Source organism: Staurois parvus, unplaced genomic scaffold, assembly GCF_062004578.1.
Source record: "Staurois parvus isolate SC_StPar_1 unplaced genomic scaffold, SC_StPar_1.0 ptg001658l, whole genome shotgun sequence".
Taxonomy (NCBI): Eukaryota; Metazoa; Chordata; class Amphibia; order Anura; family Ranidae; genus Staurois; species Staurois parvus.
Genome location: NW_028319454.1, coordinates 16834 through 35562, shown reverse-complemented (window position 1 = coordinate 35562; position 18729 = coordinate 16834). Strand labels below are relative to the sequence as shown.

General features: G+C 48.1%; 1 protein-coding gene across 1 annotated transcript in view; it reads right to left on the bottom strand.

Moving 5' to 3' along the window:
• The window catches only part of LOC149434842 (von Willebrand factor C domain-containing protein 2-like), a 29047-nt gene extending 10898 nt beyond the window's left edge, over positions 1-18149 (bottom strand). The window contains exon 1 of the mRNA XM_089663314.1: positions 16124-18149. Coding sequence (XP_089519440.1) covers positions 16124-16468 — 345 coding nt within the window. The 5' untranslated portion in view covers positions 16469-18149. The remainder of the gene's footprint in view (positions 1-16123) is intronic.
• Positions 18150-18729: the final 580 nt, after the last annotated feature.

The following is an 18729-nucleotide window of genomic DNA, read 5'->3' as shown; positions in this document are numbered from 1 at the left end:
GACTCCGGACACGGTACAGGAGAGGACCGGAGACTGCGGACGCGGTACAGGGGATGACCGGAGACTGCGGACGCGGTACAGGGGATGACCGGAGACTGCGGACGCGGTACAGGAGATGACCGGAGACTGCGGACGCGGAACAGGAGATGACCGGAGACTGCGGACGCGGTACAGGAGATGGTCGGAGACGGCGGACGCGGTACAGGAGACGACCGGAGACGGCGGACGCGGTACGGGAGACGACCGGAGACGGTACAGGAGAGGACCGGAGACGGCGGACGCGGTACAGGAGATGGTCAGAGACGGCGGACGCGGTACAGGAGAGGACCGGAGACCGCGGACGCGGTACAGGAGACGACCGGAGACGGCGGACGCGGTACAGGAGACGACCGGAGACTGCGGACATAGTACAGGAGATGACCAGAGACGGCGGACGCGGTACAGGAGATGACCAGAGACTGCGGACACGGTACAGGAGAGGACCGCAGACTGCGGACATAGTACAGGAGACGGTATACAGTAATCACCAACATGCAGCCTACTCTCTGCTGGGGCTCTGAGGGGCCACACAGTAACTGTCAAAGAGCCCAAGGCAGCCCTGGAACCACAGTTTGGGTAGCAGGGTTGTAGAGGGTGGAATGTAACCCCAAAAATGGGCCCTGGGGCTCTCCCATCCTCAGTGTGGCCCCCACATGGAAGTCTCATTGTCCCACACAGACTGGTCCTCTTTATGGCGTGTGATCGGATCGCTGTGATTGGTCTACAGCTGGCCTGTCTATAGAATCAGATTATTAGGGAAGAATTTCCTGAGCGCAGACATTCCATGCAGTACAGGAGACCCCCCCATCCCCCCCACCCCGGGGGGGGTCATCACTTCCTGACCAGACAGAAATATTTCCATCCCCCGTATGGCGAGCCAGGTGGGAACGGTTTTGCGGACGCGGATAAAAGGCGGCCTGGAAAACAGATGAGCCTTGTATACGGAGACTCCGCCTCCACCACAATCAGCGCTTTTCATCCACTTGGCTGCGGCTCAGAGCAGGAAAACATCCGATATTCCTTCCACCTGGAGATCTCCGAGGGGTCCGCGCAGGTGGAGGGGGAGGGGAAGATTCTTCAGATACATTCTCCATAATGAGTGCTGAGCGATGTGTCCCTTCCCATCCCCCCGACTTCATCACACGACTCCCCCCCGACGCCTTCATCTGGCTTTCTCCCCGGAAGGACGGCACCATCTATGTTCAGACATCATCCGGGGTCACCGTCTACTTCCTGGACTGAGATGGCGGCTCAGAGATGACACAACCATGGAAATCCTGGTGCCTGTGCCGTTATTGGCTGTGTTCACAAATGTCTGGCACAGATCAGCCCCTGCTGCAGCCTCTCCCCTTCTGACTGGCTACAAGGTTACAATGTACAGTCTGATCACTGGGGGAGGGGAGACTGAGGAAACGCCTCCTCCTTCTACAAAGTTACAATGTACAGTCTGATCACTGGGGGAGGGGAGAATGAGGAAACGTCTCCTCCTTCTACAAAGTTACAATGTACAGTCCGATCACTGGGGGAGGGGAGACTGAGGAAATGCTTCCTCCTCCTTCTACAGAGTTACAATGTACAGTCTGATCTCTGGGGGAGGGGATGCTGAGGAAATGCTTCCTCCTCCTTCTACAGAGTTACAATGTACAGTCCGATCACTGGGGGAGGGGAGACTGAGGAAATGCCCCCTCCTCCTTCTACAAAGTTACAATGTACAGTCTGATCACTGGGGGAAGGGAGACTGAGGAAATGCTTCCTCCTGCCTGCAGCAGACTGATGACATCATCTTAGCCTGGGCAATGTCACTGACTGGAGCTGAAGTATTACTTTCGAATGATAAAAGGTGGATCTTTTCTGACCAATGATCCTCTCCTGTATATGGGGCCATTCATTCCTACAGACTGGCGGGTCCTGAAAATGCAGAAAAAGTGTCACAAACATCCCATAAAGAACACACAAATCTACCGTGCGCCTGGCAGTGATCATGTGACCTGTGACATCATCATTGATATTTCATGGTCCAGTATGTAAATCAGTCTGGGTGATGTCTGGGGGGAGGGGTGATGGATCTCCCGACACAAACACTGACTATACATCCTCTATCCGACCCCAACACTAACCATACATCCTCTATCCGACCCCAACACTGACCGTACATCCTCCATCCGACCCCAACACTGACCTTACATCCTCCATCCAACCCCAACACTAACCTTACATCCTCCATCCAAACCAAACACTGACCTTACATCCTCCATCCAATCCCAACACTGGCCTTACATCCTCCATCCAATCCCAACACTAACCGTACATCCTCCATCCAACCCCAACACTGGCCTTACATCCTCCATCCAATCCCAACACTGATCATACATCCTCCATCTAACCCCAACACTGGCCTTACATCCTCCATCCAACCCCAACACTGGCTTTACATTCTCCATCCAACCCCAACACTGACCGTACATCCTCCATCCGACCCCAACACTGACTCTACATCCTCCATCCGACCCCAACACTGACTCTACATCCTCCAATCCGACCCCAACATTGACCATATATCCTCCATCCAACCCCAACACTGACCATACATCCTCCATCCGACCCCAACACTGACCATATATCCTCCATCCAACCCCAACACTGACCATACATCCTCCATCCAACCCCAACACTGACCATATATCCTCCATCCAACCCCAACACTGACCATACATCCTCCATCCAACCCCAACACTGACCATACATCCTCCATCCGACCCCAACACTGACCATATATCCTCCATCCAACCCAAACACTGACCGTACATCCTCCATCTGACTCAAACACGGACCATACACCCTCCATCAAACCCCAACACTGACTGTACATCCTCCATCCGACCCCAACACTGACTCTACATCCTCCTAGCCTTGTACTGCAGAGACAGAAACTCTTCTCATCCAACAATTCCTGGGGCCCCCAGCCTTGTATAGGGGAGACAGGGCCCTTCTTATGGGATACCACCAGGGTCCCCCTGCTTTGTTTGGGTTCAGTCAGGGCCCTTCTCATGTGTTCCCCACGGGGGCCCCTAGCCTTGTACAGGACATATCAGGTCCTGGATCCCCCCATTGCTCCATCCTGCACGCTCTTCACAGCTGGGACTGGTTAACCGTCACCACCTCCCGGATGTTCCAAACATGCCAGAAATCTAACTAAAGGCAAAATCAGAGCCGGATCCTCCGAAACTTCGTTTGCAGAAACAGCTGACAACAATTGTGACTCCATGTGAATTTGTTCTGTGTGATGGGGGGGATCAGTGCTGTGGACACACACAGAACCTATTTCTTACGACTGATTGTTGGATCTGCTCTGGGTGGCCAATCATAGAACCTGTACAGTGATGCTCCACTGGGTATGCTGCAACAAGCAGCACCAAGACCCCATAACACCTCCACCAATCAGTGTGATGAACATATGAAAGGAAGAGCATGCAGCACATTGGGGGAGGGGTTGCAGTAATGGCGTTATCCGTCTTGCGCCCCATGTGCTGGGAACACCAGGATTATTCCAGTGTGTTCCAAGTTCAGGACCAGAAAGGCTGTAAAAAGTGTAAAACTTTCCCGGAATCTTTCTTCTTTTATTGGCTCCCTCAGTCATTACACGCGAAGCATTTACTGCTGCGATGACCCGAAGACTGCGTCCTCTCCGGAGACCTATAAATCGCATTTCATGGTGGAAAAATGGTGGATGCTGAATACAAGATTTCCCTGACACAGAAGAGACCGACAACCACCAATAATCATCACAGATCAATCACCTGATAATCATCACTGATTGATCATCCAGTAAGCATCACAGATCTATCACCACTAAAAATCGCAGATCAATCACCTGATAATCATCACAGATCATTCACCAATCGATCATCCAGTAATCATCACAGATCAATCACCTGAAAGTCATCACTGATTGATCATCCAGTAATCATCACAGATCTATCACCTAATAATCATCACAGATCAATCACCTGATAATCATCACAGATCATTCACCAATCGATCATCCAGTAATCATCACAGATCATTCACCAATCGATCATCCAGTAATCATCACAGATCAATCACCTGAAAGTCATCACTGATTGATCATCCAGTAATCATCACAGATCTATCACCTAATAATCATCACAGATCAATCACCTGATAATCATCACAGATCATTCACCAATCGATCATCCAGTAATCATCACAGATCATTCACCAATCGATCATCCAGTAATCATCACAGATCAATCACCTGAAAGTCATCACTGATTGATCATCCAGTAATCATCACAGATCTATCACCTAATAATCATCACAGATCAATCACCTGATAATCATCACAGATCATTCACCAATCGATCATCCAGTAATCATCACAGATCTATCACCTAATAATCATCACAGATCTATCACCTAATAACCATCACAGATCTTTAACCTGATAAACATCACAGGTCAATCATTGATTGATCATCCAGTAATCATCACAGATCTATCACCACTAGTAAATATGGATCAATCACCAGAAATTGGGCAGCACAATGGCTAAATGGTTAGCACTTCCACCTGGCAGCACTCGGGTTGTTGGTTTGAATCCCAACCACGGCACCACCTGCCTGGAGTTTGCATGTGCTCCCTGTGCCTGCGTGGGTTTCCTCCGGGTACCCCAGTTTCCTCCCACACTCCTCTAGGTGAATTGGCTCCTGCCTAAATTGCCCTAGTATGTGTATGTAAGAATGTGAGTTAGGGAACTTAGATTGTACGCTCCTCGGGGGAGGGGACTGATGTGAATGTACAATATATATGTAAAGTGCTGCGTAAATTGATGGAGCTATATAAGTACCTGAAATAAATAAAATAAAATTCATCACAGATCTATCACCCAATAATCATCAAAGTTCTATCATCACAGATCTTTTACCCGATAATAATCACAGATCTGTCACCTGATAATCATCACCAATCTATCATCCAATAGTCATCACAGATCTATCACCCAAAAATCAACACAAATCATCTGATAATAATTCTCAAAGTTCTACAATCACAAATCTATCACTAATACTCATCACAAATCTATCACCAATAGTCATTACAGATCTATCACCAATACTCATTACAGAGCTATCACCACTCGTAATCACACATCAATCATCAATCAGCACAGATCAATCACCACAGATCTATTACCAATAATCATCACAAATCTATCATCAATAATCATCATCACAAATCTATCACCACTAATCATCACAGATCTATTATCACAAATCTATCACTAATACTCATTACAGATCTATCACCACTCGTAATCACAAATCAACCACCAACAATCTTCACAGATCTATCACCAATAATCCTCACAGATCAATCACCAATAGTCATCACAAATCTATCACTAACACTAATCATGATCAATCACTAATAATTCCAAATCTATCACCAATAATCATCACAGATCAATCACCCGATAATTATCACAGATCTATCACCAATTATCATCACAAATCTATCACCCAATAATCATCACAGATCAATCACCCGATAATTATTACAGATCTATCAGCAATAATCATCACAGATCTATCATCAATAATCATCACAAATCTATTACCAATAATCATTACAGATAAATCACCAACAATCATCACAAATCTATCACCAATAATCATTACTGGTCAATCACCCTATAATTATCACAGATCAATCACCAACAATCATCACAGATCAATCACCTGATAATCATCACAGATCTATCACCAACAATCATCACAGATCAATCACCCAATAATTATTACAGATCTATCACCAACAATCATCACAGATCAAAACCAACAATCATCACAGATCTATCACCAACAATCATCACAGATCAATCACCTGATAATCATCACAGATCTATCACCAACAATCATCACAGATCTATCACCAACAATCATCACAGATCAATCACCCAATAATTATTACAGATCAATCACCAATAATCATCACAGATCTATCACCAACAATCATCACAGATCAAAACCAACAATCATCACAGATCTATCACCAACAATCATCACAGCTCAATCACCTGATAATCATCACAGATCTATCACCAACAATCATCACAGATCAATCACCTGATAATCATCACAGATCTATCACCAACAATCATCACAGATCAATCACCTGATAATCATCACAGATCTATCACCAACAATGATCACAGATCAATCACCTGATAATCATCACAGATCTATCACCAACAATCATCACAGATCAAAACCAACAATCATCACAGATCTATCACCAACAATCATCACAGCTCAATCACCTGATAATCATCACAGATCTATCACCAACAATCATCACAGATCAATCACCTGATAATCATCACAGATCTATCACCAACAATCATCACAGATCAATCACCCAATAATCATCACAGATCTATCACCAACAATCATCACAGATCAAAACCAACAATCATCACAGATCAATCACCCAATAATCATCACAGATCTAGAGGGGCAGTGATGACTTTACAGGAAAAGTCGGTATTAGCATAGATCATCTTCTGTGGACACTTCGGATCTGCGGATGGGTGTCAGTGCGGGAGATCTGGGATGACGGATCAGTTGGAATACACGGTGACAGGTTCACTTTAAGCCCGGGTTTACACTCTGCAGTGCAGCACATCGCATGTGATTTGCACGGGAACCTCACCGCATTCCTGTGCAAATTACATGCAAGCGTCTGTGAGGTGCGATTTGGGTCATACATTTTGTATGGCTCAAATCACGTCGCATCCGCACCAAAAAGGTGCAGGAGCCTTTCTGAAATCTGCACCTGAGTCGTGAGTGTGTACATGCACCCGCTCCAGTATCAGCTGCATGCTGGCCATGCATGTGAAATGTGTCAGCGTGTAGTCTCCACCAGGGGGAGCATGTGACAGGGTGACAACTCAAGAGCACTACTGAGACACAGGCACAGGGTGTTGTCACCCTATAACAGGAAGTGCCTGAACAAGGACCTCCATGGCAGAATCACCAGGATCTATGTTAATGAAAGTGGCAGATTTGCAAAGGTGGAGGATAACTTTTGAAATCACTTGAACATGTTAACGCTTGTATGAGAATTCACGGGGGGGGGGCGTTATTTATATTTTACTCCCGCAGTCATCATTCAATTCATTGTGACAGCCGAGTCACAGCAATGCGATCCATCAGTCAGTTCCAGCACGGATCTGACATTGTATTGATAGATGGTGTATTTGTGGTACCTATAATACCACATTTGGGGCTACAGGGAGGAAGGTCCCGATTCCTGTATATAGATCCTATCACTAGAGGGGTCACCGGCAGGAGGAAGGAGATCCTGATTCCTGTATATAGATCCTATCACTAGAGGGGTCACCGGCAGGAGGAAGGAGGTCCCGATCCCTCTATATAGATCTTTATATCACTAGAGGGGTCACCGGCAGGAGGAAGGAGGTCCTGATTCCTCTATATAGATCTTTATATCACTAGAGGGGTCACCGGCAGGAGGAAGGAGGTCCTGATTCCTCTATATAGATCCTATCACTAGAGGGGTCACCAGAAGGAGGAAGGAGGTCCTGATTCCTCTATATAGATCTGTATATCACTGGATGGGTCACCGGCAGGAGGAAGGAGGTCCCAATTCCTCTATATAGACCTTTATATCACTAGAGGGGTCACCAGCCGGAGGAAGGAGGTCCTGATTCCTCTATATAGATCCTATCACTAGAGGGGTCACCGGCAGGAGGAAGGAGGTCCCGATTCCTCTATATAGATCCTATCACTAGAGGGGTCACCGGCGGGAGGAAGGAGGTCCTGATTCCTCTATATAGATCTGTATATCACTGGATGGGTCACCGGCAGGAGGAAGGAGGTCCTGATTCCTCTATATAGATCTTTATATCACTAGAGGGGTCACCGGCAGGAGGAAGGAGGTCCTGATTCCTCTATATAGATCTTTATATCACTAGAGGGGTCACCGGCAGGAGGAAGGAGGTCCTGATTCCTCTATATAGATCTTTATATCACTAGAGGGGTCACCGGCAGGAGGAAGGAGGTCCTGATTCCTCTATATACAGTTGTGGCCAAAATTATTCAACCCCCAATGCTGTAAAGGGGTTTAGGGACTATAGTGTACATTTGGAATTGTATTCAGAATCAAATCCTACAAGGACGTTGTAACTACCCAAATGCAACTAAAATGACATCAATTGTTTATGTAATACAGTAGTAAATGGTTCTTATGTGGTTTCTTCATTGCCACAATTATTCAACCCCTTAAAGACTACCACTCTGAAGAACAGAGGTTCATACAGGTGCTTTCCATCAGGTATTGAAAACACCTGTGGATGTCACCGAGCAGCAATCAAGCATAATAAGCACCAATTAGGCAGCTTTAAAATGACTGTGATACTCAGCTCCTTCTAGACATTTACTGGTGTGGTTACAAACATGGTGAAGGCAAGAGAATGGTCCAGGAAGACAAGAGAAGAGGTGATTTCTCTTCACAGGAAGGGCAATGGCTATAAGAAGATTGCAAAGATGTTAAACATACCAAGAGACACCTTAGGAAGCATCATTCGCAAATTCAAGGCAAAGGGCACTGTTGAAACGCTACCTGGTCGTGGCAGAAAGAAGATGCTGACTTCGACTGCTGTGCGCTACCTGAAGCGTAGAGTGGAGAGAAGTCCCCGTGTGACTGCTGAGGAACTGAGAAAAGATTTGTCAGATGTGGGTACAGAAGTTTCAGCCCAGACAATAAGACGCACACTGCGTAATGAAGGCCTCCGTGCCAGAACTCCCAGGCGTACCCCCTTGCTGTCTCCAAAGAATAAGAAGAGTCGACTGCAGTATGCCAAAAGCCATGTGGACAAACCACAAAAGTTGTGGGATAGTGTTCTGTGGACTGATGAAACAAAATTAGAACTGTTTGGGCCCATGGATCAACGCTATGTTTGGAGGAGGAAGAACAAGGCCTATGATGAAAAGAACACCTTGCCTACTGTGAAGCATGGTGGAGGGTCAATCATGCTTTGGGGCTGTTTTGCTTCTGCAGGTACAGGGAAGCTTCAGCGTGTGCAAGGTACCATGAATTCTCTTCAGTACCAGGAGATATTGGATGGAAACGTGATGCAGTCCGTCACACACCTGAGGCTTGGGAGACGTTGGACCTTTCAACAGGACAATGATCCCAAGCATACCTCCAAGTCCACTAGAGCATGGTTGCAGAGGAAAGGCTGGAACATTTTGGAGTGGCCATCGCAGTCACCAGACTTAAATCCGATTGAGAACCTCTGGTGGGACTTAAAGAAAGCAGTTGCAGTGCGCAAGCCTAAGAATGTGACTGAACTGGAGGCCTTTGCCCATGAAGAATGGGCGAAGATACCCGTAGATCGCTGCAAGACACTTGTGTCAAGCTATGCTTCACGTTTAAAAGCTGTTATAACTGTAAAAGGATGCTGTACTAAGTACTAAGATTGAATGTCACTTGGGGGTTGAATAAAACTGATAATGCTGTGAGCACAGAAAAGACATTTGTGGTTATTTCATTATAACTGTTATGTTATATTTGTCTGACCTACAAGTGCCTCTTTAATGTAAATGTAAGCAAGATGACTGAATGATCAAAAGCAATGTCAAACTGGCCAAAACACTCAATTTCAGTGGGGGTTGAATAATTTTGGCCACAACTGTAGATCCTATCACTGGAGGGATCACCGGCAGGAGGAAGGAGGTCCTGATTCCTCTATATAGATCCTATCACTAGAGGGGTCACCGGCAGGAGGAAGGAGGTCCCGATTCCTCTATATAGATCCTATCACTAGAGGGGTCACCGGCGGGAGGAAGGAGGTCCCGATTTCTCTATATAGATCTTTAGTTGGACCCCTTTCAGAATACATTGCCCAGTTCTGGAGATCTCACCTACATAAAGATATAACGAGTCCAGAGATGGACCACAGAAATGATGAGGAGTTCTGAGGGATAAAACATATCAAGAGAGACTTTAGGAACTTCATATGTACAGTCTGGAGGAAAGAAGGGAAAGGATGGACATGACTGAAACCTTTAAATACATGAAGGGGGTAGTTAGGGTTTCGGGGATCTCCATCAGGGGGTGAATGAGGTTCAGGAGGTTGGGACTTCTAATCTGAAGATCACACACAGGGGGACACGACCTCCAATGAACCGAAAATATAGGCGCTTCTTGTCCCTGAACGTTGGGATTGTGCCAGGCCGGTATTGGGCATTTCAGGGATGAAATTCGTCCAGTTTGCCGCCCGAGGAGTCCTCGCGGTATGACGGGGTCCCTTGTGATCCGTCAGAAGCGTTTTGTTCCATCCACTCAAGGGTTAAAGTCGGGATGTATTTTCCACCTACGAGGCGCTCACCGCCCCTCACCGCCCCGCCGCCGCGCCTCTTCGCCTTTACAGCTGCTGTTCAGGAACTTGTAAGTGGAATGTTCAGACGGCGTATCCAGCGCTGCGCACCGCGCTCCCCGTGTCTGGGCCGGAAACCCGAAGCCTCCGGCTGGGAATGTGACCCCAGGGATCTCGCAGACTAAATTTAGGACGGGCAGCGATGCGCAGATGTGAGGACTGTTCCCGGCCTCCAGGAAGGACCGGAGCCGTGCAGGAGGAGAGCGGACAACCACCAGCTGCGGCCGGAGAAACCTGCCGCAGGCGAACCGCTAAATACATCGATTTATCGGCCAAAAGATCGGTTCTGCCAGACTTTGCCCATACGTTATACAATCATATTGTACAATTTTCCTTTTAAAACCATATATTATCCACTCGCCCTCCTGAGGATCCCCCCCCCCCCCGACGGGGCCATTTTTTTCTATGTTACATTAACTGACAAATGCGCGGTCATGCAACGCCGCACCCAAATTAAATTTACGTCCTTTTTTTTCCTCACAAATCAAGCTTTCTTTCGCCTGTGCGATTTTTATTTTCTGTGCTATATTTTTTGCGTGTTTATAGCGCAAAAAATAAAAACCGCAGAGGTGATCAAATACCACCAAACGAAAGCTCAATTTGTGGGGGAAAAAAGGACGTAAATTTCATTTGGGTGCGGCGTTGCACGATCGCGCAATTGTCAGTTGAAGTAACGCAGCGCCCTACCGCAAAAAATGGCAGGAAGGGGAAGGAATCCTCTGGAGGGGGAGGGGTTAATAGCAAAAAGTCAAAAATATAGTTTTCTTTCTCAATATTTTTGGTCTATTAACCCCTTCCCCCCTCCTGAGGATTTACCCGCCTTCCTGACCGGGCCATTTTTTGTGGTAGGGCGCTACGTTACTTCAACTGACAATTGCGCGGTCATGCAACGCCTCACCCAAATTAAATTTACGTCCTTTCTTTCGCCCGTGCGGTTTTATTTTTCACGCTATAAACAGACCGACAATTTTGAGAAAGAAAACTGTATTTTTTAATTTTTGCTATTAACCCCTCCCCCTCCAGAGGATTTCCCTCCCTTCCTGACCGGGAAATTTGGTGCGATACGGCGCTGCATTACTTTAACTGACAATTGCGCGGTCATGCAACGCTGCACCCAAATTAAATTTACGTCCTTTTTTTCCCCACAAATTGAGCTTTCATTTGGTGGTATTCTATCGCCTCTGCGCTTTTTATTTTTTGCGCTATAAACAGCAAAACGTCAAAAATATAGTTTTCTTTTCAAAATTTTTAATCTGTTTATAGCGCAAAAAATAAAAAGCGCAGAGGCGATAGAATACCACCAAATGAAAGCTCAATTTGTGGGGAAAAAGGACGTAAATTTCATTTGGGTGCAGCGTTGCATGACCGCGCAATTGTCAGTTGAAGTAACGCAGTGCCGTATTGCACCAAATGGCCCGGTCAAGAAGGTGGGTAAAGCCTCTGGGGGGGGGGGGGGGGGAGGGGTTAATAGCAAAAAGTCAAAAATATAGTTTTCTTTCTCAAAATTTTTGGTCTATTAACCCCTCCCCCTCCTGAGGATTTACCCCCCTTCCTGACCGGGCCATTTTTTGCCTTACGGTGCTGTGTTACTTTAACTGACAGTTGCGCAGTCATGCAACGCTGCACCCAAATGAAATTTGCGTCCTTTTTTCCCCACAAATAGAGCTTTCTTCCGCTTGTGCGTTTTTATTTTTCGCGCTATAAACAGACCGACAATTTTGATAAAGAAAACTATATTTTGGGCTTTTTGCTATTCACCACTCGCCCCTCCTGAGGATTCCCCCCCCCCCTTCCTGACCAGGTCATTTTTTGCATTACGGCGCTGCGTTACTTTGACTGACAATTGCGCGGTCATGCAACGCTGCACCCAAATGAAATTGACGTCCTTTTTTTCCCCACGAATAGAGCTTTCTTTCGGCGGTATTCGAACGCCAGTGCATTTTTTTTTGCGTTATAATCAAAAAAGACCGACAATTTTGAAGAAAAAACCCCCCAATATTTTTTACTTTTTGCTAATAAACACGTCCAGTAAAAAAAAAAAAAAAAAAGTCATCATAAATTTCCCAATACGTGTAAATTCATTGGCTTACGTGAAAGTTATAGCGTCTATAAATGGCGGCATAGATAATGGGATTTTTTTTTTACTAGTAATGGCGGCGATCAGCGACTTATAGCGGGACTGCGGCGGGCATTCTGACACTGGGGGGGGGGACTGACTAACTGCCACGGTCATCCCCAGTGACACCAATACAGTGATCAGTGCTAATAAAAAGCACTGACACTGTACTAATGACACTGGGCAGAAAGGGGTTAGTATGCGGGACAATCAAAGGGTTAACTGTGTGCTGGGTGTGTTTCACTGTACACATGCTGCTATGCAGAACCATACAAAGCAGCGTGCTGGAGCTGACAGGGGAGAGATCTGTATTGTTTACATACAGACCTCTCCCCTGTCAGTGTTCCTTGGCGATCGCCGGGTGCCGGCGGGGAATCTCTGTCCGGGACCTGGTGATCGACAGCTGTAGCCGCCAATGACGGTGCGCGGGCCCCTGGAGACACAAGATCACGTATATATGTGTGATTTTGCGCAGCCCGGCAGCTGTACTTCTTTTATAAGGCGGTCAGGAATCGGATAAAAACCCCCCAAAAAACTAAATCAGTTTTTGCTGCAAAATTCACCTTCAGTGCAGAGATTTCTCCTGCTGTACTTTATCCTGCCACAGTCTGATGGCCAGCATTATTCAACCGACTTCCTCTGAGCCCAGGTCATCCTTGACCCGCCCCCAGCTTGTGATTGGGCCGTGAAAGGAGAAGCAGCACAGTGACGAGCTCATCTTTCTATCACGCTGCTCTCTCCTCCTATCAGCGTGCTTCTTGTCAGAACATGAACTGGCTCCTTGTGCTGCTTCTTCCTCTCACATTCCAGCCCTGCTGTACAGGGACTGAGGCTGGGTCACATTCAGGGACTTATATATATTAGTAAATCACTCTGCACTCTCCCGTTTTGTACAGGCGGCCCTCCAGCTGCTGCCAAACTACAAGTCCCATGAGGCATTGCAAGATTGACAGTTACAAGCATGACTCCCAGAGGCATGATGGGACTTGTAGTTTCGCAACAGCTGGAGGGTCGCCAGTTGGACACCCCTGCGTTATAGCAAACACTTCAAGAGCCTGTACATAGTGTCCAGAAATCAGGAGAAGAAGCCTGTTACCTCCAGAATACAAATCTACCATCCTGGCTACATACATACGGGGCCTCTCTATATCTCCCTCATAGAGTGTGGCGGTGTTGATTGACTCCATTGGGAGGAATATATACTGAACAAATGAGCTCAATCAGGACAAGGCAAATCCCCGCCCCCCCCAAGACTACATTGTGCCCGCATTTCGGGAACCAACAACACCGCAATACAACATGATACTGTGTCCTCTGTATGGGAAACTGACCACCCAGTGTAAACGGTGGGGTACCATATTGCATTCTGGGATATGTGGTTCCACCCTACAATGTAATTTACTTATTAACAATTGTCTGACACAAATCAGCCCCTGCTGATAACTCTCACCTTGTGACTGGCTACAAGTTACAATATACAGTCTGATCACTGGGGGAGGGGAGACTGAGGAAATGCTTCCTCCTCCTTCTACAAAGTTACAATGTACAGTCTGATCACTGGGGGAGGGGAGACTGAGGAAATGCTTCCTCCTCCTTCTACAAAGTTACAATGTACATGCTGATCACTGGGGGAGGGGAGACTGAGGAAATGCTTCCTCCTCCTTCTACAAAGTTACAATGTACAGTCTGATTACTGGGGGAGGGGAGACTGCGAAAATAACTACTCCTCCTTCTACAAAGTTACAATGTACTGTCTGATCACTGGGGGAGGGGAGACTGAGGAAATGCTTCCTCCTCCTTCTACAAAGTTACAATGTACAGTCTGATCACTGGGGGAAGTGGTGGCAGAGGTGAGGTATAGGGGGCACAATGACCAGTATGAGGAGGTGGCAGAGGTGAGGTACAGGGGGCACAATGACCAGTATGAGGAGGTGGCAGAGGGGAGGTATAGGGGGCACAATGACCGGTATGAGGAGGTGGCAGAGGTGAGGTACAGGGGGCACAATGACCAGTATGAGGAGGTGGCAGAGGGGAGGTATAGGGGGCACAATGACCGGTATGAGGAGGTGGCAGAGGTGAGGTAAAGGGGGCACAATGACCGGTATGAGGAGGTGGCAGAGGTGAGGTATAGGGGGCACAATGACCGGTATGAGGAGGTGGCAGAGGGGAGGTATAGGGGGCACAATGACCGGTATGAGGAGGTGGCAGAGGGGAGGTATAGGGGGCACAATGACTGGTATGAGGAGGTGGCAGAGGTGAGGTATAGGGGACACAATGGCCAGTATGAGGAGGTGGCAGAGGTGAAGTGTAGGGGGCACAATGATCGGTATGAGGAGGTGGCAGAGATGAAGTATAGGGGGCACAGTGACCAGTATGAGGAGGTGGCAGAGGTGAGGTATAGGGGGCACAATGACCAATATGAGGAGGTGGCAGAGGTTAGGTATAGGGGGCACAATGATCGGTAAGAGGTGGCAGAGGGGAGGTATAGGGGCACAATGACCGGTATAAGGTGGCAGAGGTTCGGTGTAGGGGGCACAATGACCAGTATAAGGAGGTGGCAGAGGTTAGGTGTAGGGGCACAATGACCGGCATGAGGAGGTGGCAGAGGGGAGGTATAGGGGGCACAATGACCGGTAAGAGGTGGCAGAGGGGAGGTATAGGGGCACAATGACCGGTATAAGGTGGCAGAGGTTCGGTGTAGGGGGCACAATGACCAGTATAAGGAGGTGGCAGAGGTTAGGTGTAGGGGCACAATGACCGGCATAAGGAGGTGGCAGAGGGGAGGTATAGGGGGCAAAATGACCGGTATGAGGTGGCAGAGGGGAGGTATAGGGGGCACAATGACCGGTATGAGGAGGTGGCAGAGATGAGGTATAGGGGACACAATGACCGGTATGATGAGGTGGCAGAGGTTCAGTGTAGGGGGCACAATGACCGGTATGAGGTGGCAGAGGGGAGGTATAGGGGGCACAATGACCAGTATGAGGAGGTGGCAGAGATGAAGTATAGGGGGCACAATGACCGGTATGAGGAGGTGGCAGAGATGAGGTATAGGGGGCACAATGACCGGTATGAGGAGGTGGCAGAGGTTCGGTGTAGGGGGTACAATGACCAGTATGAGGAGGTGGCAGAGGTTCGGTGTAGGGGGCACAATGACCAGTATGAGGAGGTGGCAGAGGTGAGGTATAGGGGGCACAATGACCGGTATGAGGAGGTGGCAGAGGTTCGGTGTAGGGGGTACAATGACCAGTATGAGGAGGTGGCAGAGGTTCGATGTAGGGGGCACAATGACCAGTATGAGGAGGTGGCAGAGGTGAGGTATAGGGGGCACATAACCCACCTTGAGCAAGGGCTGAGACTGGCATGCAATGAGCAGTGTATAGAGGGGCAGAGGAAACGGGGACAATGCATGCTGGGGGTAGAAGCAGCAGAGATTTGCATCCAATAGACTGATATGTTCAGTGTAGGGTGGAGTGGAATGTAGGTACCTGGAAGTGTTCGCCCAGCTCGTAGACCTCTCCTCTGTACTCACAGCCAATCTTCTCGCAGCGGGGGCAGCAGTCGGTGGGGTAGTGACTGACATGCATGCAGGCCGGTGGTAGAGCGGTGCACTCTGTCCTGGCACAGGCTGGCCCCTCTGAGGTACACTCACACTGTGTGCAATGGTCCGAGTCCAGAAAATACCACTCGCCAACATAGTACACACTACCATTCGCTTCACATGTGTTCACCTGGTGAGCCACAGACAGTCCCACCTGACTAATAAGGAGCAGGCAGAGCAGTGTGGTGGGTGCCCACCTCTCCAGCCTGGTGACACCATCAGTAGATGCCATGTTTGGTGACACAGGTTCAGGAGGAGACAGTAAATCCAGAGAGTCCTTCCAATAATCTTCCCCCTTGAAGGTCGTCGTTCTGTAAAGAGGTCTTCCAGGACAAGTACCAGAATACTGGAAGTCAGGACCAGCTATTAGTCTGCCATGATGCCTGTAGGACGCATGGTCCTCTCCTCACAGGAGTGGTCTGCGTGTTATTAGTAGGGAAAGTTTGCAGACAGGTTCAGCCTCAGAATTAGGAAATGAAGATGACAAGTGTGCAGGACCAGTTCCTGTATTGGTGAGAAGATCCTGGTCTACCAGGAGAGGAGCATCCAAGAAAAAGTTCTAGAATAAACCTTGTAGGGTTCCAGAGGCTCACAGTGGACTCTTTTAGATCAGAGTCGGTCCATCTGTTGGGTAGAGGCAGAAGGCTTGAGGAGTATCCAGTAGATGGTTCGATCTCTGTGGAGTCGATTCCTGTAGGTCACAGCGAATCCTGTGGTTTAGTACGATACAGTTGAGTACTGGCCGCAATACTTTTTATTTGCAGTCAAATTTTCCAGACCAGAAATGGTATAGGGATGTCTACCCTATCCTTCTAAGGTTCAAGCAGTACTGTGGTTTGGTGGATTCTAGTTTCTCGCTGCAAATTCTGCGGTTTGGTAAATCTTAGTGAACCCCGAATAAATAAATAAACCCCGATGTTCGGTTGATATCAGTGAATTCTGGGTCTGGTTGCACACAGTGAATCCTGTGGTTTGCTGGTTCTCACTAAATCCTGTGGTTTGATGGGTCCCAAAAGAACCCTGCGGTTTGTCAGACCTCAGTGAACCCTGATGTTTGGTGGCTCACAGTGAATTGTGCGGTTTAGGTGGATCCCAGTGAACCCAGATGTTTGGTAGATCCCAGTGAATCCTGTGGTTTATTGGAACCCGGTGAACCCTGATGTTTTGGTGAATCCTTTGGTTTGGTGTATCCCAGCAAACCCTGACCGTTGGTGTATCTCAGTGAACCCTGACGGTTGGTGGATCCCAGTGAATCCTGTGGTTTGGTGGATCCCAGTAAGCGCTGACGTTTAGTGGATCTCAGTGAATCCTGTGGTTTAGTGGATCCCAGTGAACCCTGACGGTTGGTGGATCTGTGAACCCTGACGGTTGGTGGATTTCAGTAAATCCTGTGGTTTGGAGGATCCTAGTGAACCCTGATGTCTTGGTGGATCTCAGTGATGCTTGCGGTTTGGTAGATCCCAGTAATCTCTGACGTTTTGGTGGATCTCAGTGAATCCTGCGGTTTGGTGGATCCCAGTGAACCCTTACGTTTGGTGGATCCCAGTGAATAATGACGTTTGGTGGATCCCAGTGAATCCTGCGGTTTGGTGGATCCCAGTAAACCCTGACGTTCAGTTGATACCAGTGAATCCCATGGTCTGGTGAATCCCAGTGAATCCTGTGGTTTGGTAAAACTCAGTGGCTCACAATGGATTCCCCCCCCCCCCTGGTTGGGTAGATCCTGGCAGTCAGGCTGGCTGGAAGTTTGCTGTGTCAGACTGCAGCGTCTGAGTGGCCCCCACTCTGCTCCTCTTTTATAATTTCGGCGTGTGATGGGAGGGGGGGCTGCTGGATCTCTGGGTGGATGAAGCTCCCATTACAGACTCATTCTTCTCAGCTCTGTGTCTCTGGGCTGGATCCAGCATGTGATGCGATACCTCCTCTCCCCTCCTACTACCCATAATGGGATGACAGCCCACCTCCCCTCTACTGTATACAGGGCACAGACCATGCCCCCCCCTCCAGGGTCTAAAGGGATGCCAGACTCCATCCCCCCCAGAGGGCCCAATACCCTCCCCTCCCTTGGCTGTCTGACAGCTCCTGTCACTGGTGGAGCTTAGACAACTTTGATGTGACTGTCCAGCCATAGAGCCCGGCGCTCCCAGCAAGGAAAGGGTCAATTTAAGGGAGCGACCACTTTGATGTCGGAGATAATCTGCTTAGTCCTCTGACCGGCTTCCAAACGTCTGATCTCCTCCGCTTCCAAACGTCTGATCTCCTCCAAACGTCTGATCTCCTCCGGCTGTTTCTTTTCTGATCCAAGTACACAAAAATGTAAAATATGATATTTGGCAAGAGCGTTCTGATGCTGGGGTCAGATAAGGCGCGTAGATCTGGATGGATCAGTACACACACAATCAGCTTCCTGGAGGCGGCGTGTGTCGGGTAGTCTTTATAGGGTGTGGACACCCCAACAGCGATCTTCTCCTACTTCTTCTGTTAAATATCCCA